Source organism: Scyliorhinus torazame, chromosome 20 (genome assembly GCF_047496885.1).
Source record: "Scyliorhinus torazame isolate Kashiwa2021f chromosome 20, sScyTor2.1, whole genome shotgun sequence".
Taxonomy (NCBI): domain Eukaryota; kingdom Metazoa; phylum Chordata; class Chondrichthyes; order Carcharhiniformes; family Scyliorhinidae; genus Scyliorhinus; species Scyliorhinus torazame.
In genome coordinates this window covers 26,104,069-26,128,014 of record NC_092726.1, presented here as the reverse complement: position 1 = coordinate 26,128,014, position 23,946 = coordinate 26,104,069, and the positions used below count along the sequence as shown (strand labels likewise).

At 55.8% G+C, this 23,946-nt stretch overlaps 1 protein-coding gene across 2 annotated transcripts in view; it reads left to right on the top strand.

The window, feature by feature from the left end:
• The first annotated feature begins 1,531 nt into the window (after nt 1-1,531).
• The window catches only part of LOC140397002 (BTB/POZ domain-containing protein KCTD9), a 36,360-nt gene continuing 13,945 nt past the window's right edge, over nt 1,532-23,946 (top strand). The window contains exons 1-6 of one of the 2 annotated variants that reach the window (XM_072486027.1): nt 1,532-1,617; nt 4,322-4,443; nt 6,039-6,082; nt 6,577-6,673; nt 9,970-10,028; nt 12,627-12,755. In XM_072486027.1, the coding sequence (XP_072342128.1) occupies nt 1,570-1,617; nt 4,322-4,443; nt 6,039-6,082; nt 6,577-6,673; nt 9,970-10,028; nt 12,627-12,755 (499 nt within the window). In that variant the 5' untranslated portion in view covers nt 1,532-1,569. Of the gene's footprint in view, nt 1,618-4,321; nt 4,444-6,038; nt 6,083-6,576; nt 6,674-9,969; nt 10,031-12,595; nt 12,756-23,946 lie in introns of both variants that reach the window. The other variant, XM_072486026.1, reaches the window with a different exon arrangement.

Below are 23,946 nucleotides of genomic sequence, written 5' to 3'. Positions count from 1 at the left end.
ACTGTTCTGAAGGTTGGGTAGTTTTCTGCAAACAATGGTTTGTTTGAGGTTGCGCGGTTGTTTGAAGGCAAGTAGTGGGGGTGTGAGGATGACCTTGGCAAGATGTTCATCGTCATCGATGACATGTTGAAGGCTGCGAAGAAGATGTTGTAGTTTCTCCGTTCCGGGGAAGTACTGGACGACGAAGGGTACTCTGTCAGTTGTGTCCCCTGTTTGTCTTCTGAGGAGGTCGGTGAGGTTTTTTACTGTGGCGCGTTGGAACATCGATCGATCAGTCGAGCACCATATCCCGTTCGTACAAGGGCATCCAGCAGGGAGTGGTGATTCTGCCCCTCCAACAGGGGGCAGCAGCACCTCCTCTCCAGCGAGGAGCAGTGAAACCTCCCCTCCAGCAAGCGGCAGTGATTCCTCCCTCAAACAGGGGCGATGATTCCTCCCCTCCATCAGGGGACGGTGATTCCTCCCTCCAGCAGGGAGCAGTGAAACCTCCCCTCCGACAGGGGGCAGTGAAACCTCCCCTCCAACAGGGAGCAGTGATTCCTCCCTCCAGCAGGGGGCAGTGAAACCTCCCCTCCAACAGGGGGCAGTGATTCCTCCCATTCAGCAGGGGGCAGTGATTCCTCCCCTCCAGCAGGGGGCAGTGATTCCTCCCCTCCAGCAGGGAGCAGTGAAACCTCCCCTCCGACAGGGGGCAGTGAAACCTCCCCTCCAACAGGGAGCAGTGATTCCTCCCTCCAGCAGGGGGCAGTGAAACCTCCCCTCCAACAGGGGGCAGTGATTCCTCCCATTCAGCAGGGGGCAGTGATTCCTCCCCTCCAGCAGGGAGCAGTGATTCCTTCCCTCCAGCAGGGGACAGTGATTCCTCCGTCCAGCAGGGAGCAGTGAAACCTCCCCTCCCACAGGGGGCAGTGATTCCTCCCTTCAGCAGGGGGCGGTGATTCCTCCCTCCAGCAGGGGGCAGTGATTCCTCCCTCCAGCAGGGGGCAGTGATTCCTCCCTCCAGCAGGGGGCGGTAATTCCTCCCTCCAGCAGGGGAGGAATCACCTCTCTCGCGCATGTCGATTGGCCACTTCTACCCTCCATTGTGATTGGGGATTCTAGCTGTCAATCAAACCTGACATCACCGCGTCTGCTCCTTACTGATTGGTCGGTTCCGTTCTATACCGAGCTCTAAATGGGCATTCCAGGGGGCAGTGACTCATCCCTCGTTTCCTTCCCCATTGGTCAGTTTTCGGTGACGCCCCGGGATCCTGCACGTTGATTGGCTGGCCGCGTTGTCAATCTTATGCGTAACACGCCCCGCCCTCATCGTCATCCCGTTACATTCTTGTTTATTGGTTAGTTACCCTGTCACTCTAATTAATTCCGTTCGCTTATTGGTCCATTCCGCTGTGAATCAGAGGGTGTGGGACATCCGGCCCCGCGGCCCCGCCCTTGCCTTAGCGGCTGCTGATTGGTCAGTCCTGCTGACACTCAAGGCAGAGCCGCTCTCCCATTGGCTGAAACAGCTGTCGAACAGGGGCGGGCCCCAGCGGCGGATTCCGGTCCCAGTCCCAGTGGTTATCGGGGATGCGGCGGGTGACGCTGTTCGTGAACGGGAGTCACCGGGACGGGAAGGTGAGGCCAGGGGTCAGGGGGTGAAAGACTGAGCCTGGGGGGGTCAGGGGGGAAAGGACTGAGCCTGGGGGTCAGAGGGTAAAAGACAGAACCTGGGGGTCAGAGGGTAAAAGACAGAACCTGGGGGTCAAGGGGTAAAGGACTGAGCCTGGGGGTCAGAGGGTAAAGGACTGAACCTGGGGGTCAGAGGGTAAAAGACTGAACCTGGGGGTCAGGGGGTAAAGGACTGAGCCTGGGGGTCAGGGGGTAAAGGACTGAACCTGGGGGTCGGGGTAAAGGACTGAACCCGGGGGTCAGGGGGTAAAAGACAGAACCTGGGGGTCAAGGGGTAAAGGACTGAGCCTGAGGGTCAGGGGGTAAAGGACTGAGCCTGGGGGTCAGGGAGTAAAGGACTGAGCCTGGGGGTCAGGGAGTAAAGGACTGAGCCTGGGGGTCAGGGAGTAAAGGACTGAGCCTGGGGGTCAGGGAGTAAAGGACTGAACCTGGGGGTCAGGGGGTAAAGGACTGAGCCTGGGGGTCAGGGGGTAAAGGACTGAACCTGGGGGTCGGGGTAAAGGACTGAACCCGGGGGGTCAGGGGGTAAAAGACTGAACCCGGGGGTCAGGGGGTAAAAGACAGAACCTGGGGGTCAAGGGGTAAAGGACTGAGCCTGAGGGTCAGGGGGTAAAGGACTGAGCCTGGGGGTCAGGTGGTAAAGGACTGAGTCTGGGGGTCAGGGAGTAAAGGACTGAGCCTGGGGGTCAGGGGGTAAAGGACTGAGCCTGGGGGTCAGGGAGTAAAGGACTGAGCCTGGGGGTCAGGGAGTAAAGGACTGAGCCTGGGGGTCAGGGGGTAAAGGACTGAGCCTGGGGGTCAGGGGGTAAAGGACTGAGCCTGGGGGTCATAGGGTAAAGGACTGAACCTGGGGGTCAGAGGGTAAGAGACTGAACCTGGGGGTCAGGGGGTAAAGGACTGAGCCTGGGGGTCAGGGGGTAAAGGACTGAGCCTAGGGGTATAGGACTGAACCTGGGGGTCAGGGGTTAAAGACTGAGCCTGGGTGTCAAGGGGTAAAAGACAGAACCTGGGGGTCAAGGGGTAAAGGACTGAGCCTGAGGCTCAGGGGGTAAAGGACTGAGCCTGGGGGTCAGGGGGTAAAGGACTGAGCCTGGGGGTCAGGGAGTAAAGGACTGAGCCTGAGGTCAGGGGGTAAAGGACTGAGCCTGAGGTCAGGGGGTAACGGACTGAGCCTGGGGGTCATGGGGTAAAGGACTGAGCCTGAGGTCAGGGGGTAAAGGACTGAGGCTGGGGTCAGGTGGTAAAGGACTGAGCCTTGGGGGTCAGGGGGTAAAGGACTGAGCCTGGGGGCCAGGGGGTAAAGGACTGAGCCTGGGGGTCAGGGTAAAGGACTGAGCCTGGGGGTCAGAGGGTAAATGACTGAACCTGGGGGTCAGGGGGCAATGGACTGAGCCTGGGGGGTCAGGGGGTAAAGGACTGAGGCTGGGGTCAGGGGGTAATGGACTGAGTCTGGGGGGTCAGGGGGTAAAGGTTCGGGTCAGGGGGTAATGGACTGAGCCTGGGGGTCAGGGAGTAATGGACTGAGCCTGAGGGTCAGGGGGTAAAGGACTGAGCCTGGGGGTCAGGGGGTAATGGACTGAGCCTGAGGGTCAGGGAGTAAAGGACTGAGCCTGGGGGTCAGGGGGTAAAGGATTGAGCCTGGGGGTCAGGGAGTAAAGGACTGAGCCTGGGGGTCAGGGAGTAAAGGACTGAGCCTGGGGGTCAGGGAGTAAAGGACTGAGCCTGGTGGTCAGAGGATAAAGGACTGAGCCTGGGGGTCAGGGAGTAAAGGACTGAGCCTGGGGGTCAGGGGGTAAAGGATCGAGCCTGGAGGGTCAGAGGGTAAAGGACTGAGCCTGGGGGTCAGAGGATAAAGGACTGAGCCTGGGGGTCAGGGAGTAAAGGACTGAGCTTGGAGGTCAGGCGGTAAAGGACTGTGTCAGGGGGTAAAGGACAGAGCCTGGGGGTCAGGGGGTAAAGGACCGAGCCTGGGAGTCGTGGGGTAAAGGACTGATCCTGGGGGTCAGGGGGTAAAGGACTGATCCTGGGGGTCAGGGTATAAAGGACTGAGCCTGGGGGTCAGGGAGTAAAGGACTGACCCTGGGGGTCAAGGGGTAAAGGACCGAGCCTGGGGGTCAGAGGGTAAAGGACTGATCCTGGGGGTCAGGGGGTAAAGGACTGATCCTGGGGGTCAGGGTATAAAGGACTGAGCCTGGGGGTCAGGGAGTAAAGGACTGACCCTGGGGGTCAGGGAGTAAAGGACTGACCCTTGCAGTCAGATGTGACCTTTCATGTTGGCAAGTTAATTTTCTGGCGTGAGTTCATGTGGGTCTGAATGAAGCTTTTGATCGCGTTGCAATCTGAAAGGTGGATTTGTTAATTAATTTCAGAAGGGACGTGTTCCCAGGATTCCCTCTGATTTCCACGTTCGGGTTTGTGGGAGCTTGCAGGAGACAAATCCCTTGACGGAATCTTGTTGTTTTTATCCGGGGGTAGGCAGGGATGTGGGAGATCGCACACTTCCAGCCGAAACTGGAGGACCCGATGGTTTCTCAGCACGGGATCTTGCTGTGCACCCTGTCGGTTGCTGCATTGCGGCCTGCATGCAGTGCCCCCGGTCACCTTCTCGCTCTGTTTTCTCTCTTCCCCTCCCCCACCACTCTCTGGGCAGGTCGTTGCTGTGTACGGCGCACTGTCGGACTTGCTGTCAGTCGCGAGCAATAAGTTGAACATCAAGGCGGTTAACCTCTACAATGGAAAGGGCGGCCTCATCGACGACATCGCGCTCATTCGGTGAGTTTCTAACCAGCCAATTCCATCGACGGATTTCTCCGCTACCCGTTGCCACCGCTTCAGGCCTGTGGCCAAACGCAATGCTGGAGGGGGTGATCGAGCACATTTTCCAAAATCATTAACCCACTGGTGATTTGAGGGATAAGTCAAAGAGAGATTGAGCAGTTTAGGCCTATACACTCTAGAGTTTAGAAGAATGGGGGGAGATCAAATTGAGACAGACGACGCTAAGGGGGATTGGCAGGGTCGACGCAGATTGGGTGTTTCTCTTTGTTGGACATTCTAGAACGAGAGGCCAGAGTTTTAGGCTAAAGGGGGAGAGAGTTAAAACAGAAATGAGGAGGGATTACTTCACCGAAAGGATGCTGAATCTGTGGAATCCTCCAACCCAGAGAGCAGTGGACACTGGAACACGAAACAAACTTAAGGAGGCGATAAGGTTTTTAATTAGTAGGTGGGATGTAGGGTTACGGGGAGCGGAACGGAAGGTGGGGATGAAATCAGCCATGATCGTATAGAATAGTGGAGCAGAATTGAGGGGCTAATGGCCCACTCCTGCTCCTAGTTCTAATATAAAGTCAGCACACTCTCAGTGGAGATCAAATCCGGACTTTTCAGTGTAGGACGCACTGGATATCCCCCCCCCCCCTCCACGCGCACACACACACAGGATAATATGACCATTAATGAATCGAATCGGGAAATTTCTTTTCTCCCAAGAAAATGTGAAACTCGGCAGGGCAGGAGATGTTTGAGGTGAAACTGGTGCTTTGAAAGAACGTAGACGAGTATAGGAGAGAGGAGGGGATAGAAAGAGATGCTGAGGTGAATTGGGTGGATGGAAGCGGACTGGTGTGCAGTATACCACCAGCAGACTCACTGGGCTTGAGTGTCACTTGTTTGGCGGGGGTGGGGGGGGGGGCTGGGGAATGAGCTTTGTTACCCATCCCTAAGTGCCCCAGTGAAAATGGCCTGGCCTATACAATGCTGTGTATTATCGAGCCCATTGCTATAATGGGAGTCTTGCTGTGGTTGGCTTCCAAACAACAGCAAGGGCAGCACGGTAGCATGGTGGTGAGCACAATTGCTTCACAGCTCCAGTGTCCCAGGTTCGATTCGTGGCTTGGGTCACTATCTGTGCGGAGTCTGCACGTTCTCCCCGTGTGTGCGTGGGTTTCCTCCGGGTGTTCCGGTTACCTCCCACAATCCAAAGATGTGCAGGTTAGGTGGATTGGCCATGATAAATTGCCCTTAGTGTCCAAAATTGCCCTTAGTGTTGGATGGGGTTACCGGGTTATGGGGATAGGGTGGAGGTGTGCGGTTGGGTCGGGTGATCTTTTAGAGAGCCGGTGCAGACTCGATGGGCTGAATGGCCTCCTTCTGCACTGTAAATTTTATGATAACAGTGTCTTCTGTCTCCCGTGGATGTGAAAGTGGCTATCGAAATGAAACTCTGCCCTCTGACGCCTCAAGCTGGTCGAACTCTCGAAGGTGGTAGTTCAGATATCAGCTCTGTCCAGTTTTATCCAATATTAGGCTATTTCAGACACTAAATATTGTATTAACAATTTACTCTTCTTTTTGTTCCTGAGCAGAGATGATGATGTACTGTATGTGTCTGAAGGCGAGACATTTATAGGTGAGTGCCTCTGAATGAGTTAGACCATGCGTTAGAAACTTTGTGCCCTTTTTGTAAAATTGGATCCTCGGATAAGTTCAATAATATAATTTATGAAGCCATAGTGCACACATTTAATTGGTTTTAACGCTGTGGCAACATAGCATGTTAATTTTGTTGTTGGGATAGACTGGTGAAGGGCATTCTTTGATTAAGTGTCTTGAGCATGTAGAAAGAGAGACCGCCGTCCATTTAGGGATGGTCCGTCTGTTTAATTTGTTTGTTTTATTTTACTGGCATGAAGAGAGAGACCGGGGATTGGGGGAGGGGGGGGGTTTGGAAGGAGTAACAGCAGATGTATGCAATGCTCTAACTAAACCTATTATCAAGAAACGTCTTGATCGGAATGACGAGCTCGGAAGTGGGATGGTTCCGCCTTATGGTGCCTGCCCAAACAGTGCCTTGTAAGAGAATCGGCTCCTAATGTCTGAACTTTCACCTCCCCATTTTGGCAGACCCGGAGGCACATGATAAGGAGATGGAAGCCAAGTCGAGCATGTGTACCGATTGGATAACACTAAACGTTGGGGGGCAATACTTCACCACGACACGGTAAGGAAGCTCGCGGCGGGAAAATTGGGATTGTCTTCGGGACTGTATTCCTGGCGTACTCGAGCTTTTACACTTGAGCTCTCGGAATGTGTTAGCTGAAGATCAAAGAACGATACAGCACAGGAACAGGCCCTTCGGCCCTCCAAGACTGTCCCGGTCATGATACCACCCTTGGCCAAAACCCTCAGCACTTCCTTGTGCCGTATTCCTCTATACTCATCCTATCCATGCATTTGGCAAGATACCTTTTGTCACGGCACCGAGGTCCCAGGTTTGCACATTCTCCCTGTGTTTGCGTGGGTTCTGCTCCCACAACCCATAGATATGCAGGGTAGGCGGTTTGGCCACGCTAAATTGCCCCATAATTGGAAAAAATGAATTGGGCACTCTAAATTTATATTAAAAAAAGATGTCTTTTGATCACCGTTAATGTATCTGCTTCCGCAACCTCCCCTGGCAACGCGTTCCAGGCTCTCACCACCCTCTGTGTAAAAAAAACCTGCCTCGCACATCTCCTCTAAACTTTGCCCCACTGACCTTAAACCTATGCCCCCTGGTGAGTGACCCCTCCACCCTGGGAAAGAGTGCCTGCCCATCCACTCTATCCATGCCCCTCATAATCTTGTAGACCTCTATCAGGTCACCCCTCAACCTCCGTCTTTCTAATGAAAACATTCCGAGTCTATTCAGCCTCTCCACATAGCTAACACCCTCCAGACCAGACAACATCCTGGTAAACCTCTGCACCCTCTCCAAATCCTCCACATCCTTCTGGTGGTGTGGCGACCAGAATTGTGCGCGATATTCCAAGTGCGGCCTTACCAAGGTTCTACACAACTGCAGCACGACTTGCCAGTTTTTATACTCGAGCGCGTTTCGAACTGGAGGTGAAGCAAATGATCTTCCTTCTGGTCGGTGAGATGCGAAAGTGTCTCCTCCGTTACTAACGTTCATTTTAAAAAGGACTCTTTTTTTTGTTTTTGTTTTGTTCTCCCAACCCAAAACTGCTGCTTTTACTTTGTAATCTCATATTACCTGTGAGCCGCTAATCCAAATCTGACCTTGGGTCAACATCAGGGCCTGGACAAACAAAGAACAAAGAAATGTACAGCACAGGAACAGGCCCTTCGGCCCTCCAAGCCCGTGCCGACCATGCTGCCCGACTAAACTACAATCTTCTACACTTCCTGGGTCCGTATCCCTCTATTCCCATCCTATTCATGTATTTGTCAAGATGCCCCTTAAATGTCACTATCGTCCCTGCTTCCACCACCTCCTCCGGTAGCGAGTTCCAGGCACCCTCTACCCTCTGTGTAAAAAAACTTACCTCGTACATCTCCTCTAAACCTTGCCCCTCTCACCTTAAACCTATGCCCCCTAGTAATTGACCCCTCTACCCTGGGGAAAGGCTCTGACTATCCACTCTCTCTATGTCCTTCATAATTTTGTAGACCTCTATCAGGTCGCCACTCAACCTCCGTCGTTCCAGTGAGAACAAACCGAGTTTATTCAACCTCTCCTCATAGCTAAGATAGAGTTGCTGTGGAAAATGTAAATATAAGAGAAATCACACTTGCCGAACAGAGGGAGCACTTGTAAAGATTAGGGGCAGTGTAGAGGGAGCTTTACTCTGTATCTAACCCCGTGCTGTACCTGTCCTGGGAGTGTTTGATGGGGACAGTGTAGAGGGAGCTTTACTCTGTATCTAACCCCGTGCTGTACCTGACCTGGGGGTGTTTGATGGGGACAGTGTAGAGGGAGCTATACTCTGTATCTAACCCCGTGCTGTACCTGTCCTGGGAGTGTTTGATGGGGACAGTATCGAGGGAGCTTTACTCTGTATCTCACCCCGTGCTGTACCTGTCCTGGGAGTGTTTGATGGGGACAGTGTGGAGGGAGCTTTACTCTGTATCTCACCCCGTGCTGTACCTGTCCTGGGAATATTTGATGGGGACAGTATCGAGGGAGCTTTACTCTGTATCTAACCCCGTGCTGTACCTGTCCTGGGAGTGTTTGATGGGGACAGTGTGGAGGGAGCTTTACTCTGTATCTAACCCCGTGCTGTCCCTGTCCTGGGAGTGTTTGATGGGGACAGTGTAGAGGGAGCTAACTCTGTATCTAACCCGTCTTGTACCTGTCTTGTGGGGTGTTTGATGGGGACAGTGTAGAGGGAGCTTTACTCTGTATCTAACCCCGTGCTGTACCTGACCTGGGAGTGTTTGATGGGGACAGTGTAGAGGGAGCTTTACTCTGTATCTAACCCCGTGCTGTACCTGTCCTGGGAGAGTTTGATGGGGACAGTGTAGAGGGAGCTTTACTCTGTATCTAACCCCGTGCTATACCTGTCCTGGGAGTGTTTGATGGGGACAGTGCAGAGCGAGCTTCACTCTGTATCTAACCCCGTGCTGTACCTGTCCTGGGAGTGTTTGATGGGGACAGTGTACAGGGAGCTTTACTCTGTATCTAACCCCGTGCTGTACCTGTCCTGGGAGTGTTTGATGGAGACAGTGTAGAGGGAGCTTTACTCTGTATCTAACCCCGTGCTGTACCTGTCCTGGGAGTGTTTGATGGGGACAGTGTAGAGGGAGCTTCACTCTGTATCTAACCCCATGCTGTACCTGTCCTGGGAGTGTTTGATGGGGACAGTGTAGAGGGAGCTTTAGTCTGTATCTAACCCCGTGCTGTACCTGTCCTGGGAGTGTTTGATGGGGACAGTGTAGAGGGAGCTTTACTCTGTATCTAACCCCGTGCTGTACCTGTCCTGGGAGTGTTTGATGGGGACAGTGTCGAGGGAGCTTTACTCTGTATCTCACCCCGTGCTGTACCTGTCCTGGGAGTGTTTGATGGGGACAGTGTAGAGGGAGCTTTACTCTGTATCTAACCCCGTGCTGTACCTGTCCTGGGTGTGTTTGATGGGGACAGTGTAGAGGGAGCTTTACTCTGTATCTAACTCCGTGCTGTACCTGACCTGGGAGTGTTTGATGGGGACAGTGTAGAGGGAGCTTTACTCTGTATCTAACCTCGTGCTGTACCTGTCCTGGGAGTGTTTGATGGGGACAGTGTAGAGGGAGCTTTACTCTGTATCTAACCCCGTGCTGTACCTGTCCTGGGAGTGTTTGATGGAGACAGTGTAGAGGGAGCTTTACTCTGTATCTAACCCTGTGCTGTCCCTGTCCTGGGAGTGTTTGATGGGGACAGTGTAGAGCGAGTGTCCTGTTAAGTGGATGAGCACTGACGGAGACTGAAACATTGCTTTCCCGTTCTTCGACTCACACCTCCTTTCCTGTCATTCCCAGGAGCACTTTAGTGAATAAGGAACCAGAAAGTATGCTTGCTCACATGTTTCGGGATAAAGGTTAGTATTACCGTAGCCTCCAGCACCTTACCAGATGATATAGTTGAACACACTGCTGGCGACGCAAACTAGGGGCAATTTATCGCGGCCAATCCACCGACCCATAGAATTTACAGAGCAGAAGGAGGCCATTCAGCCCATCGAGTCTGCACTGGCTCTTGGAAAGAGCACCCCACCCAAGGCCAACACCGCCACCCTATCCCCATAACCCAGTAACCCCACCCAACACCAAGGGCAATTTTGGACACTAAGGGCAATTTATCATGGCCAATCCACCTAACCCGCACATCTTTGGACTGTGGGAGGAAACCGGAGCACCCGGAGGAAACCCACGCACACACGGGGAGGATGTGCAGACTCCGCACAGACAATGACCCAAGCCAGAATCGAACCTGGGACCCTGGAGCTGTGAAGCAATTGTGCTATCCACAAGGCTACCGTGCTGCTCCCTATCTTTGGACCCTGCACATCTTTGGATTGTGGGGGCAAAACCCACTCAGACACGGGGGAGAATGTGCAAACTCCACACGGACAGTGACCCGGGGCTGGGATCGAACCCGGGTCCTCGGCACCGTGAGGCAGCAGTGCTAAGCACTGCACCATCGTGCCTCTTGTTGCTGTGTGTGATCTGGAGTCACATGTAGGCCAGACCGGGTAAGGGTAGCAGATTTCCTTCCCTAATGGACATTAAGTGAACCAGATGGGCTTTTACGACAATCGGTGATAATCGCGTGGTCATCATTACTGGGATTAGCGACAATTCCAGATTTTATTAATTGAATTTAAATTCCACCAGCTGCTGTGGTGGGATTTGAACCCTTGTCCCCCAGAGCATTGGCCGGGGCCTCGATCTTAGTATTCCAGCGACAATACCGCTACGCTGCAGTCTCCCTTCACTGGCCTGCGTATTTTGTGAACATGATGTGTAGATGCCTCCGTTGGACAAGGGTGGGCGCAGTAAGAAGTCTTAGAGCACCAGGTTAAAGTCCAACAGGTTTGTTTCGAATCACTAGCTTTTGGAGCGTAGCTCCTTCCTCAGGTGAATGAAGAGGTGGGTTCCACAACCACATATATAGACAAAGTCACTGATGCAAGATGATACTTTGAATGCGAGTCTGCAGGTAATTAAGTCTTTACAGGTCCAGACAATGATACTGGAGAGAAAGATAATCACAGGGATAATCACAGGTTAAAGAGGCGTGAATTGTCTCAAGCCAGGATAGTTGGTCGGTTTTCGCAAGCCCAGGCCAGATGGTGGGGGCTCAAATGTAGTGAGACACGAATCCAAGATCCCGGTTGAGGCCGCACTCACGTGTGCGGAACTTAGCGATCAGTTTCTGCTCGGCTATTCTGCGTTATCATGCTGCCTTCAGGATGAAGGAGCTATGCTCCGAAAGCTCGTGATTCCAAATAAACCCTTGGCAGCACGGTAGCACAAGTGGCTAGCATTGTGGCTTCACAGCGCCAGGGTCCCAGGTTCGATTCCCCGCTGGGTCACTGTCTGTGCGGAGTCTGCACGTTCTCCCCCGTGTGTGCGTGGGTTTCCTCCGGGTGCTCCGGTTTCCTCCCCCTGTCCAAAGACGTGCAGGTTAGGTGGATTGGCCATGGTAATTTGCCCTTAGTGCCCAAAAGGTTAGTGGGGAGCGGGGTTATTGGGTTACGAGGGTGGAAGTGAGGGCTTAAAGCGGGTCAGTGCAGACTCGATGGGCTGAATGGCCTCCTTCTGCACTGTATGTTCTATGACTTTAACCTGGTGGCGTAAGACTTATTACTATTCAGTGAACGTGGTTCTGTTATAAGTGAAATGAAAATGGCTTATTGTCACAAGTCGGCTTCAAATGAAGTTACTGTGAAAAGCCCCTAGTCGCCACATTCCGGCGCCTGTTCGGGGAGGCTGGTACGGGAATTGAACCGTGCTGCTGGTCTGCTTTCAAAGCCAGCGATTTAGCCCTGTGCTAAACAGCCTCAGTTGAGGTGTCAATGATGCTGCCTCTGACCATTACAGGGCATTGGTGTAAACACCGACACCAGCATTGTACGCTGGCTTGGACGGACCTCTTTCCAACTGCACTGGGCAGTTTGGGCTTTTGCTTGCCGAGTGTTGAAAATGTCATCGGTCCTGGACAAGTGAGAGGAGGGAGGGTGGGGAGTCGGAGAAAGAGGGAGGCCTCTGATCGGGCGGGGAGCAGGGGAGATTAAATGACAGCGCAGTTCTCGACGTGAAGCTCGAGGGAACGGTCATGCGACAGGCAAAGAAGGAAAGGGGTGTGGGGGGGGGGGGGGGGGGAGATGAGGTGCGAATGGCAGGGCACGAGCCAACTGAAGTAACAGGGAATCCTCGATGTTAGCTCGCGAAAGCGGAGAGTTTGGAGGATGAGTTTGTGCTGAGCTTCATTAGAAGAGTTCTGGCAGAGCGAGGCTGGAGAGGTCCGAGCGCGACAAAGTAGAGAATCAAACGAGGAGCAACAGGAAACCCGGTGGCCGTTTGGGCCCTTGCAGCTGGACTCTGCACCCTGCTACGTTGCTCATTTGCTGATATTTGCCCCTCCCTCTTTTTTGTTGTTGGTGTTTGCCACGTGGCTTTCTTCGGCGAGCAAGATGCTTGGGGCAATAAGAGGGACCATCACGGAGGCTTCCTCATCGATCGGAGCCCGGAGTTCTTCATGCCTATCCTGAACTACCTGCGTCATGGGCAGCTCATCGTCAACAAAGGCCTCAACTTACTGGGTACGTTCTGAGATGCTGTGTACAGTGTTAGTGCTTGACCCCGGACCCTGTGTACGGTGTTAGCTCCCGGACCCTGTGTACGGTGTTAGCTCCCGGACCCTGTGTACGGTGTTAGTTCCCGGACCCTGTGCACGGTGTTAGTTCCCGGACCCTGTGTACTGTGTTAGCTCCCGGACCCTGTGTACAGTGTTAGTGCTTGACCCCGGACCCTGAGTACAGTGTTAGCCCCCGGACCCTGAGTACGGTGTTAGTTCCCGGACCCTGAGTACGGTGTTAGTTCCCGGACCCTGTGTACGGTGTTAGTTCCTGGACCCTGTGTACGGTGTTAGTTCCCGGACCCTGTGTACGGTGTTAGTTCCTGGACCCTGTGTACGGTGTTAGTTCCCGGACCCTGTGTACGGTGTTAGTTCCTGGACCCTGTGTACGGTGTTAGTTCCCGGACCCTGTGTACTGTGTTAGTTCCCGGACCCTGTGTACAGTGTTAGTGCTTGACCCCGGACCCTGAGTACAGTGTTAGCCCCCGGACCCTGAGTACAGTGTTAGCCCCCGGACCCTGAGTACGGTGTTAGTTCCCGGACCCTGTGTACAGTGTTAGTTCCCGGACCCTGTGTACAGTGTTAGTTCCCGGACCCTGTGTACGGTGTTAGTTCCCGGACCCTGTGTACAGTGTTAGTTCCCGGACCCTGTGTACAGTGTTAGCACCCGGACCCTGTGTACAGTGGTAGCTCCCGGACCCTGTGTACAGCGTTAGCTCCCGGACCCTGTGTACAGTGTTAGTTCCCGGACCCTGTGTACAGTGTTAGCTCCTGGACCCTGTGTACAGTGTTAGTTCCCAGACCCTGTGTACAGTGTTAGTTCCCGGACCCTGTGTACGGTGTTAGTTCCCGGACCCTGTGTACGGTGTTAGTTCCCGGACCCTGTGTACAGTGTTAGCTCCCGGACCCTGTGTACAGTGTTAGTTCCCGGACCCTGTGTACAGTGTTAGCTCCCGGACCCTGTGCACGGTGTTAGCTCCCGGACCCTGTGTACAGTGTTAGCTCCCGGACCCTGTGTACGGTGTTAGTTCCCGGACCCTGTGTACGGTGTTAGTTCCCGGACCCTGTGTACAGTGTTAGCTCCCGGACCCTGTGTACAGTGTTAGCTCCCAGACCCTGTGTACGGTGTTAGCTCCCGGACCCTGTGTACAGTGTTAGTTCCCGGACCCTGTGTACAGTGTTAGCTCCCAGACCCTGTGTACGGTGTTAGCTCCCGGACCCTGTGTACAGTGTTAGCTCCCAGACCCTGTGTACGGTGTTAGTTCCTGGACCCTGTGTACAGTGTTAGCTCCCGGACCCTGTGTACGGTGTTAGTTCCCGGACCCTGTGTACAGTGTTAGCTCCCAGACCCTGTGTACGGTGTTAGCTCCCGGACCCTGTGCACGGTGTTAGCTCCTGGACCCTGTGTACGGTGGTAGCTCCTGGACCCTGTGTACAGTGTTAGTTCCCGGACCCTGTGTACGGTGTTAGCCCCCGGACCCTGTGTACAGTGTTAGCCCCCGGACCCTGTGTACGGTGTTAGTTCCCGGACCCTGTGTACAGTGTTAGCCCCCGGACCCTGTGTACAGTGTTAGCTCCCGGACCCTGTGTACGGTGTTAGTTCCCGGACCCTGTGTACGGTGTTAGCCCCCGGACACTGTGTACAGTGTTAGCTCCCGGACCCTGTGTACGGTGTTAGTTCCCGGACCCGGTGTACAGTGTTAGCCCCCGGACCCTGTGTACGGTGTTAGCCCCCCGGACCCTGTGTACAGTGTTAGCTCCCGGACCCTGTGTACAGTGTTAGCTCCCGGACCCTGTGTACAGTGTTAGCTCCCGGACCCTGTGTACGGTGTTAGTTCCCGGACCCTGTGTACGGTGTTAGCCCCCGGACCCTGTGTACGGTGTTAGCCCCCGGACCCTGTGTACAGTGTTAGCTCCCGGACCCTGTGTACAGTGTTAGCTCCCGGACCCTGTGTACGGTGTTAGTTCCCGGACCCTGTGTACAGTGTTAGCTCCCGGACCCTGTGTACAGTGTTAGCCCCCGGACCCTGTGTACAGTGTTAGCCCCCGGACCCTGTGTACAGTGTTAGCCACCGGACCCTGTGTACGGTGTTAGCTCCCGGACCCTGTGTACGGTGTTAGTTCCCGGACCCTGTGTACGGTGTTAGTTCCCGGACCCTGTGTACGGTGTTAGCCCCCGGACCCTGTGTACAGTGTTAGCTCCCGGACCCTGTGTACAGTGTTAGCTCCCAGACCCTGTGTACGGTGTTAGCCCCCGGACCCTGTGTACAGTGTTAGTTCCCAGACCCTGTGTACAGTGTTAGTTCCCGGACCCTGTGTACGGTGTTAGTTCCCGGACCCTGTGTACAGTGTTAGTTCCCAGACCCTGTGTACAGTGTTAGTTCCCAGACCCTGTGTACGGTGTTAGTTCCCGGACCCTGTGTACAGTGTTAGTTCCCGGACCCTGTGTACAGTGTTAGTTCCCAGACCCTGTGTACAGTGTTAGTTCCCGGACCCTGTGTACAGTGTTAGTTCCCAGACCCTGTGTACGGTGTTAGTTCCCGGACCCTGTGTACGGTGTTAGCCCCCGGATCCTGTGTACAGTGTTAGCCCCCGGACCCTGTGAACAGTGTTAGCTCCCAGACACTGTGTAAGGTGTTAGCTCCCGGACCCTGTGTACGGTGTTAGTTCCCGGACCCTGTGTACGGTGTTAGCCCCCGGACCCTGTGTACGGTGTTAGCCCCCGGACCCTGTGTACAGTGTTAGCCCCCGGACCCTGTGTACCGTGTTAGCTCCCGGACCCTGTGTACGGTGTTAGTTCCCGGACCCTGTGTACAGTGTTAGCTCCCGGACCCTGTGTACAGTGTTAGCTCACGGACCCTGTGTACAGTGTTAGTTCCCGGACCCTGTGTACAGTGTTAGTTCCCGGACCCGGTGTACGGTGTTAGCTCCCAGACACTGTGTACAGTGTTCCCGGACCCTGTGTACAGTGTTAGCTCCCGGACCCTGTGTACAGTGTTAGCTCCCGGACCCTGTGTACAGTGTTGGTTCCCAGATCCTGTGGACAGTGTTAGCTCCCAGCCCCGGACCCTGTGTACAGTGTTAGCTCCCAGCCCCGGCCCCTGTGTACAGTATTAGCTCCCAGCCCCGGACCCTGTGTACAGTGTTAGCTCCCAGCCCCGGACCCTGTGTACAGTGTTAGCTCCCAGCCCCGGACCCTGTGGACAGTGTTAGCTCCCGGACCCTGTGGACAGTGTTAGTTCCCAGACCCTGTGAACAGTGTTGGCTCCCAGCCCCGGACCCTGTGTACGGTGTTAGTTCCCGGACCCTGTGAACAGTGTTAGCTCCCGGACCCTGTGTACAGTGTTAGCTCCCGGACCCTGTGTACGGTGTTAGCTCCCGGACCCTGTGTACAGTGTTAGCCCCCGGACCCTGTGTACGGTGTTAGCTCCCGGACCCTGTGTACAGTGTTAGCTCCCGGACCCTGTGTACAGTGTTAGCTCCCAGCCCCGGACCCTGTGTACAGTGTTAGCTCCCAAACCCTGTGTACAGTGTTAGCTCCCGGACCCTGTGTACAGTGTTAGCTCCCGGACCCTGTGTACAGTGTTAGCTCCCAGCCCCGGACCCTGTGTACAGTGTTAGCTCCCTGCCCCGGACCCTGTGTACAGCGTTAGCTCACAGCCCCAGACCCTGTGTACGGTGTTAGCTCACAGCCCCAGACCCTGTGTACAGTGTTAGTTCCCGGCCCCTGTGTACGGTGTTAGCTCCCGGACCCTGTGTACGGTGTTAGCCCCCGGACACTGTGTACAGTGTTAGCCCACGGACCCTGTGTACGGTGTTAGCTCCCGGACCCTGTGTACGGTGTTAGCTCCCAGCCCCGGACCCTGTGTACAGCGTTCGCTCACAGCCCCAGACCCTGTGTACGGTGTTAGCTCACAGCCCCAGACCCTGTGTACAGTGTTAGTTCCTGGACCCTGTGTACAGTGTTAGCTCCCGGACCCTGTGTGCGATGTTAGCTCCCAGCCCCGGACCCTGTGTACAGTGTTGGTTCCGAGATCCTGTGCACAGTGTTAGCTCCCGGACCCTGTGTACAGTGTTAGCTCCCAGCCCCGGACCCTGTGTACAGTGTTAGCTCCCTGCCCCGGACCCTGTGTACAGTGTTAGCTCCCAGCCCCGGACCCTGTGTACAGCGTTAGCTCACAGCCCCAGACCCTGTGTACGGTGTTAGCTCACAGCCCCAGACCCTGTGTACAGTGTTAGTTCCCGGCCCCTGTGTACGGTGTTAGCCCCCGGACCCTGTGTACAGTGTTAGCTCCCAGACCCTGTGTACAGTGTTAGCTCCCAGACCCTGTGTACAGTGTTAGATCCCAGACCCTGTGTACAGTGTTAGATCCCAGACCCTGTGTACAGTGTTAGATCCCAGACCCTGTGTACAGTGTTCGTTCCCAGACCTGGTGTACGGTGTTAGTTCCTGGACCCTGTGTACAGTGTTAGCTCCCAGCCCCGGACCCTGTGTACAGTGTTGGTTCCGAGATCCTGTGTACAGTGTTAGCTCCCAGCCCCGGACCCTGTGAACAGTGTTAGCTCCCTGACACGGTGTTAGCTCCCGGACCCTGTGTACGGTGTTAGTTCCCGGACCCGGTGTACAGTGTTAGCCCCCGGACCCTGTGTACAGTGTTAGCCCCAGGACCCTGTGTACAGTGTTAGTTCCCGGACCCGGTGTACAGTGTTAGCCCCCGGACCCTGTGTACAGTGTTAGCCCCAGGACCCTGTGTACAGTGTTAGTTCCCGGACCCTGTGTACAGTGTTAGCTCCCGGACCCTGTGAACAGTGTTAGCTCCCAGACACTGTGTACAGTGTTAGTTCCCGGACCCTGTGTGCGGTGTTAGTTCCCGGACCCGGTGTACAGTGTTAGCCCCCGGACCCTGTGTACGGTGTTAGCCCCCGGACCCTGTGTACAGTGGTAGCTCCCGGACCCTGTGTACGGTGTTAGCCCCCAGACCCCGTGTACAGTGTTAGTTCCCGGACCCGGTGTACGGTGTTAGTTCCCGGACCTGGTGCACGGTGTTAGCTCCCAGACACTGTGTACAGTGTTCCCGGACCCTGTGTACAGTGTTAGCTCCCGGACTCTGTGTACAGTGTTAGCTCCCGGACCCTGTGTACAGTGTTGGTTCCCAGATCCTGTGTACGGTGTTAGCTCCCAGCCCCGGACCCTGTGTACAGTGTTAGCTCCCAGCCCCGGACCCTGTGTACAGTGTTAGCTCCCAGCCCCGGACCCTGTGGACAGTGTTAGCTCCCGGACCCTGTGTACAGTGTTAGTTCCCAGACCCTGTGTACAGTGTTAGCCCCCGGACCCTGTGTACAGTGTTAGCCCCCGGACCCTGTGTACAGTGTTAGTTCCCAGACCCTGTGTACGGTGTTAGTTCCCGGACCCTGTGAACAGTGTTAGCTCCCGGACCCTGTGTACAGTGTTAGCTCCCGGACCCTGTGTACAGTGTTAGCTCCCAGCCCCGGACCCTGTGTACAGTGTTAGCTCCCTGCCCCGGACCCTGTGTACAGCGTTAGCTCACAGCCCCAGACCCTGTGTACGGTGTTAGCTCACAGCCCCAGACCCTGTGTACAGTGTTAGTTCCCGGCCCCTGTGTACGGTGTTAGCTCCCGGACCCTGTGTACGGTGTTAGCCCCCGGACACTGTGTACAGTGTTAGCCCACGGACCCTGTGTACGGTGTTAGCTCCCGGACCCTGTGTACGGTGTTAGCTCCCAGCCCCGGACCCTGTGTACAGCGTTCGCTCACAGCCCCAGACCCTGTGTACGGTGTTAGCTCACAGCCCCAGACCCTGTGTACAGTGTTAGTTCCTGGACCCTGTGTACAGTGTTAGCTCCCGGACCCTGTGTGCGATGTTAGCTCCCAGCCCCGGACCCTGTGTACAGTGTTGGTTCCGAGATCCTGTGCACAGTGTTAGCTCCCGGACCCTGTGTACAGTGTTAGCTCCCAGCCCCGGACCCTGTGTACAGTGTTAGCTCCCTGCCCCGGACCCTGTGTACAGTGTTAGCTCCCAGCCCCGGACCCTGTGTACAGCGTTAGCTCACAGCCCCAGACCCTGTGTACGGTGTTAGCTCACAGCCCCAGACCCTGTGTACAGTGTTAGTTCCCGGCCCCTGTGTACGGTGTTAGCCCCCGGACCCTGTGTACAGTGTTAGCTCCCAGACCCTGTGTACAGTGTTAGCTCCCAGACCCTGTGTACAGTGTTAGATCCCAGACCCTGTGTACAGTGTTAGATCCCAGACCCTGTGTACAGTGTTAGATCCCAGACCCTGTGTACAGTGTTCGTTCCCAGACCTGGTGTACGGTGTTAGTTCCTGGACCCTGTGTACAGTGTTAGCTCCCAGCCCCGGACCCTGTGTACAGTGTTGGTTCCGAGATCCTGTGTACAGTGTTAGCTCCCAGCCCCGGACCCTGTGAACAGTGTTAGCTCCCTGACACGGTGTTAGCTCCCGGACCCTGTGTACGGTGTTAGTTCCCGGACCCGGTGTACAGTGTTAGCCCCCGGACCCTGTGTACAGTGTTAGCCCCAGGACCCTGTGTACAGTGTTAGTTCCCGGACCCGGTGTACAGTGTTAGCCCCCGGACCCTGTGTACAGTGTTAGCCCCAGGACCCTGTGTACAGTGTTAGTTCCCGGACCCTGTGTACAGTGTTAGCTCCCGGACCCTGTGAACAGTGTTAGCTCCCAGACACTGTGTACAGTGTTAGTTCCCGGACCCTGTGTGCGGTGTTAGTTCCCGGACCCGGTGTACAGTGTTAGCCCCCGGACCCTGTGTACGGTGTTAGCCCCCGGACCCTGTGTACAGTGGTAGCTCCCGGACCCTGTGTACGGTGTTAGCCCCCAGACCCCGTGTACAGTGTTAGTTCCCGGACCCGGTGTACGGTGTTAGTTCCCGGACCTGGTGCACGGTGTTAGCTCCCAGACACTGTGTACAGTGTTCCCGGACCCTGTGTACAGTGTTAGCTCCCGGACTCTGTGTACAGTGTTAGCTCCCGGACCCTGTGTACAGTGTTGGTTCCCAGATCCTGTGTACGGTGTTAGCTCCCAGCCCCGGACCCTGTGTACAGTGTTAGCTCCCAGCCCCGGACCCTGTGTACAGTGTTAGCTCCCAGCCCCGGACCCTGTGGACAGTGTTAGCTCCCGGACCCTGTGTACAGTGTTAGTTCCCAGACCCTGTGTACAGTGTTAGCCCCCGGACCCTGTGTACAGTGTTAGCCCCCGGACCCTGTGTACAGTGTTAGTTCCCAGACCCTGTGTACGGTGTTAGTTCCCGGACCCTGTGAACAGTGTTAGCTCCCGGACCCTGTGTACAGTGTTAGCCCCCGGACCCTGTGTACGGTGTTAGCTCCCGGACCCTGTGTACGGTGTTAGCTCCCGGACCCTGTGTACGGTGTTAGCTCCCGGACCCTGTGTACAGTGTTAGCTCCCGGACCCTGTGTACAGTGTTAGCTCCCAGCCCCGGACCCTGTGTACAGTGTTAGCTCCCAAACCCTGTGTACAGTGTTAGCTCCCGGACCCTGTGTACAGTGTTAGCTTCCAGCCCCGGACCCTGTGTACAGTGTTAGCTCCCTGCCCCGGACCCTGTGTACAGCGTTAGCTCACAGCCCCAGACCCTGTGTACGGTGTTAGCTCACAGCCCCAGACCCTGTGTACAGTGTTAGTTCCCGGCCCCTGTGTACGGTGTTAGCTCCCGGACCCTGTGTACGGTGTTAGCCCCCGGACACTGTGTACAGTGTTAGCCCCCGGACCCTGTGTACGGTGTTAGCTCCCGGACCCTGAGTACGGTGTTAGCTCCCGGACCCTGTGTACGGTGTTAGTTCCCGGACCCTGTGTACAGTGTTAGCTCCCTGCCCCGGACCCTGTGTACAGTGTTAGCACCCAGCCCCGGACCCTGTGTACAGTGTTAGCTCCCAGCCCCGGACCCTGTGTACAGCGTTCGCTCACAGCCCCAGACCCTGTGTACGGTGTTAGCTCACAGCCCCAGACCCTGTGTACAGTGTTAGCCCCCGGACCCTGTGTACGGTGTTAGTTCCCGGACCCTGTGTACAGTGTTAGCTCCCGGACCCTGTGTGCGATGTTAGCTCCCAGCCCCGGACCCTGTGTACAGTGTTGGTTCCGAGATCCTGTGCACAGTGTTAGCTCCCGGACCCTGTGTACAGTGTTAGCTCCCAGCCCCGGACCCTGTGTACAGTGTTAGCTCCCTGCCCCGGACCCTGTGTACAGTGTTAGCTCCCAGCCCCGGACCCTGTGTACAGCGTTAGCTCACAGCCCCAGACCCTGTGTACGGTGTTAGCTCACAGCCCCAGACCCTGTGTACAGTGTTAGTTCCCGGCCCCTGTGTACGGTGTTAGCCCCCGGACCCTGTGTACAGTGTTAGCTCCCGGACCCTGTGTACAGTGTTAGCTCCCAGACCCTGTGTACAGTGTTAGATCCCAGACCCTGTGTACAGTGTTAGATCCCAGACCCTGTGTACAGTGTTAGATCCCAGACCCTGTGTACAGTGTTCGTTCCCGGACCTGGTGTACGGTGTTAGTTCCTGGACCCTGTGTACAGTGTTAGCTCCCAGCCCCGGACCCTGTGTACAGTGTTGGTTCCGAGATCCTGTGTACAGTGTTAGCTCCCAGCCCCGGACCCTGTGAACAGTGTTAGCTCCCTGACACGGTGTTAGCTCCCGGACCCTGTGTACGGTGTTAGTTCCCGGACCCGGTGTACAGTGTTAGCCCCCGGACCCTGTGTACAGTGTTAGCTCCCAGCCCCGGACCCTGTGTACAGTGTTGGTTCCGAGATCCTGTGTACAGTGTTAGCTCCCAGCCCCGGACCCTGTGAACAGTGTTAGCTCCCTGACACGGTGTTAGCTCCCGGACCCTGTGTACGGTGTTAGTTCCCGGACCCGGTGTACAGTGTTAGCCCCCGGACCCTGTGTACAGTGTTAGCCCCAGGACCCTGTGTACAGTGTTAGTTCCCGGACCCGGTGTACAGTGTTAGCCCCCGGACCCTGTGTACAGTGTTAGCCCCAGGACCCTGTGTACAGTGTTAGTTCCCGGACCCTGTGTACAGTGTTAGCTCCCGGACGCTGTGAACAGTGTTAGCTCCCAGACACTGTGTACAGTGTTAGTTCCCGGACCCTGTGTACGGTGTTAGTTCCCGGACCCGGTGTACAGTGTTAGCCCCCGGACCCTGTGTACGGTGTTAGCCCCCGGACCCTGTGTACAGTGGTAGCTCCCGGACCCTGTGTACGGTGTTAGCCCCCAGACCCCGTGTACAGTGTTAGTTCCCGGACCCGGTGTACGGTGTTAGTTCCCGGACCTGGTGCACGGTGTTAGCTCCCAGACACTGTGTACAGTGTTCCCGGACCCTGTGTACAGTGTTAGCTCCCGGACCCTGTGTACGGTGTTAGTTCCCGGACCCTGTGTACAGTGTTAGCTCCCGGACCCTGTGTGCGATGTTAGCTCCCAGCCCCGGACCCTGTGTACAGTGTTGGTTCCGAGATCCTGTGCACAGTGTTAGCTCCCGGACCCTGTGTACAGTGTTAGCTCCCAGCCCCGGACCCTGTGTACAGTGTTAGCTCCCTGCCCCGGACCCTGTGTACAGTGTTAGCTCCCAGCCCCGGACCCTGTGTACAGCGTTAGCTCACAGCCCCAGACCCTGTGTACGGTGTTAGCTCACAGCCCCAGACCCTGTGTACAGTGTTAGTTCCCGGCCCCTGTGTACGGTGTTAGCCCCCGGACCCTGTGTACAGTGTTAGCTCCCGGACCCTGTGTACAGTGTTAGCTCCCAGACCCTGTGTACAGTGTTAGATCCCAGACCCTGTGTACAGTGTTAGATCCCAGACCCTGTGTACAGTGTTCGTTCCCAGACCTGGTGTACGGTGTTAGTTCCTGGACCCTGTGTACAGTGTTAGCTCCCAGCCCCGGACCCTGTGTACAGTGTTGGTTCCGAGATCCTGTGTACAGTGTTAGCTCCCAGCCCCGGACCCTGTGAACAGTGTTAGCTCCCTGACACGGTGTTAGCTCCCGGACCCTGTGTACGGTGTTAGTTCCCGGACCCGGTGTACAGTGTTAGCCCCCGGACCCTGTGTACAGTGTTAGCCCCAGGACCCTGTGTACAGTGTTAGTTCCCGGATACGGTGTACAGTGTTAGCCCCCGGACCCTGTGTACAGTGTTAGCCCCAGGACCCTGTGTACAGTGTTAGTTCCCGGACCCTGTGTACGGTGTTAGTTCCCGGACCCGGTGTACAGTGTTAGCCCCCGGACCCTGTGTACAGTGTTAGCCCCAGGACCCTGTGAACAGTGTTAGTTCCCGGACCCTGTGTACAGTGTTAGCTCCCGGACCCTGTGAACAGTGTTAGCTCCCAGACACTGTGTACAGTGTTAGTTCCCGGACCCTGTGTACGGTGTTAGTTCCCGGACCCGGTGTACAGTGTTAGCCCCCGGACCCTGTGTACGGTGTTAGCCCCCGGACCCTGTGTACAGTGGTAGCTCCCGGACCCTGTGTACGGTGTTAGCCCCCAGACCCCGTGTACAGTGTTAGTTCCCGGACCCGGTGTACGGTGTTAGTTCCCGGACCTGGTGCACGGTGTTAGCTCCCAGACACTGTGTACAGTGTTCCCGGACCCTGTGTACAGTGTTAGCTCCCGGACTCTGTGTACAGTGTTAGCTCCCGGACCCTGTGTACAGTGTTGGTTCCCAGATCCTGTGTACGGTGTTAGCTCCCAGCCCCGGACCCTGTGTACAGTGTTAGCTCCCAGCCCCGGACCCTGTGTACAGTGTTAGCTCCCAGCCCCGGACCCTGTGGACAGTGTTAGCTCCCGGACCCTGTGTACAGTGTTAGCCCCCGGACCCTGTGTACGGTGTTAGCTCCCGGACCCTGTGTACGGTGTTAGCTCCCGGACCCTGTGTACAGTGTTAGCTCCCGGACCCTGTGTACAGTGTTAGCTCCCAGCCCCGGACCCTGTGTACAGTGTTAGCTCCCAAACCCTGTGTACAGTGTTAGCTCCCGGACCCTGTGTACAGTGTTAGCTTCCAGCCCCGGACCCTGTGTACAGTGTTAGCTCCCTGCCCCGGACCCTGTGTACAGCGTTAGCTCACAGCCCCAGACCCTGTGTACGGTGTTAGCTCACAGCCCCAGACC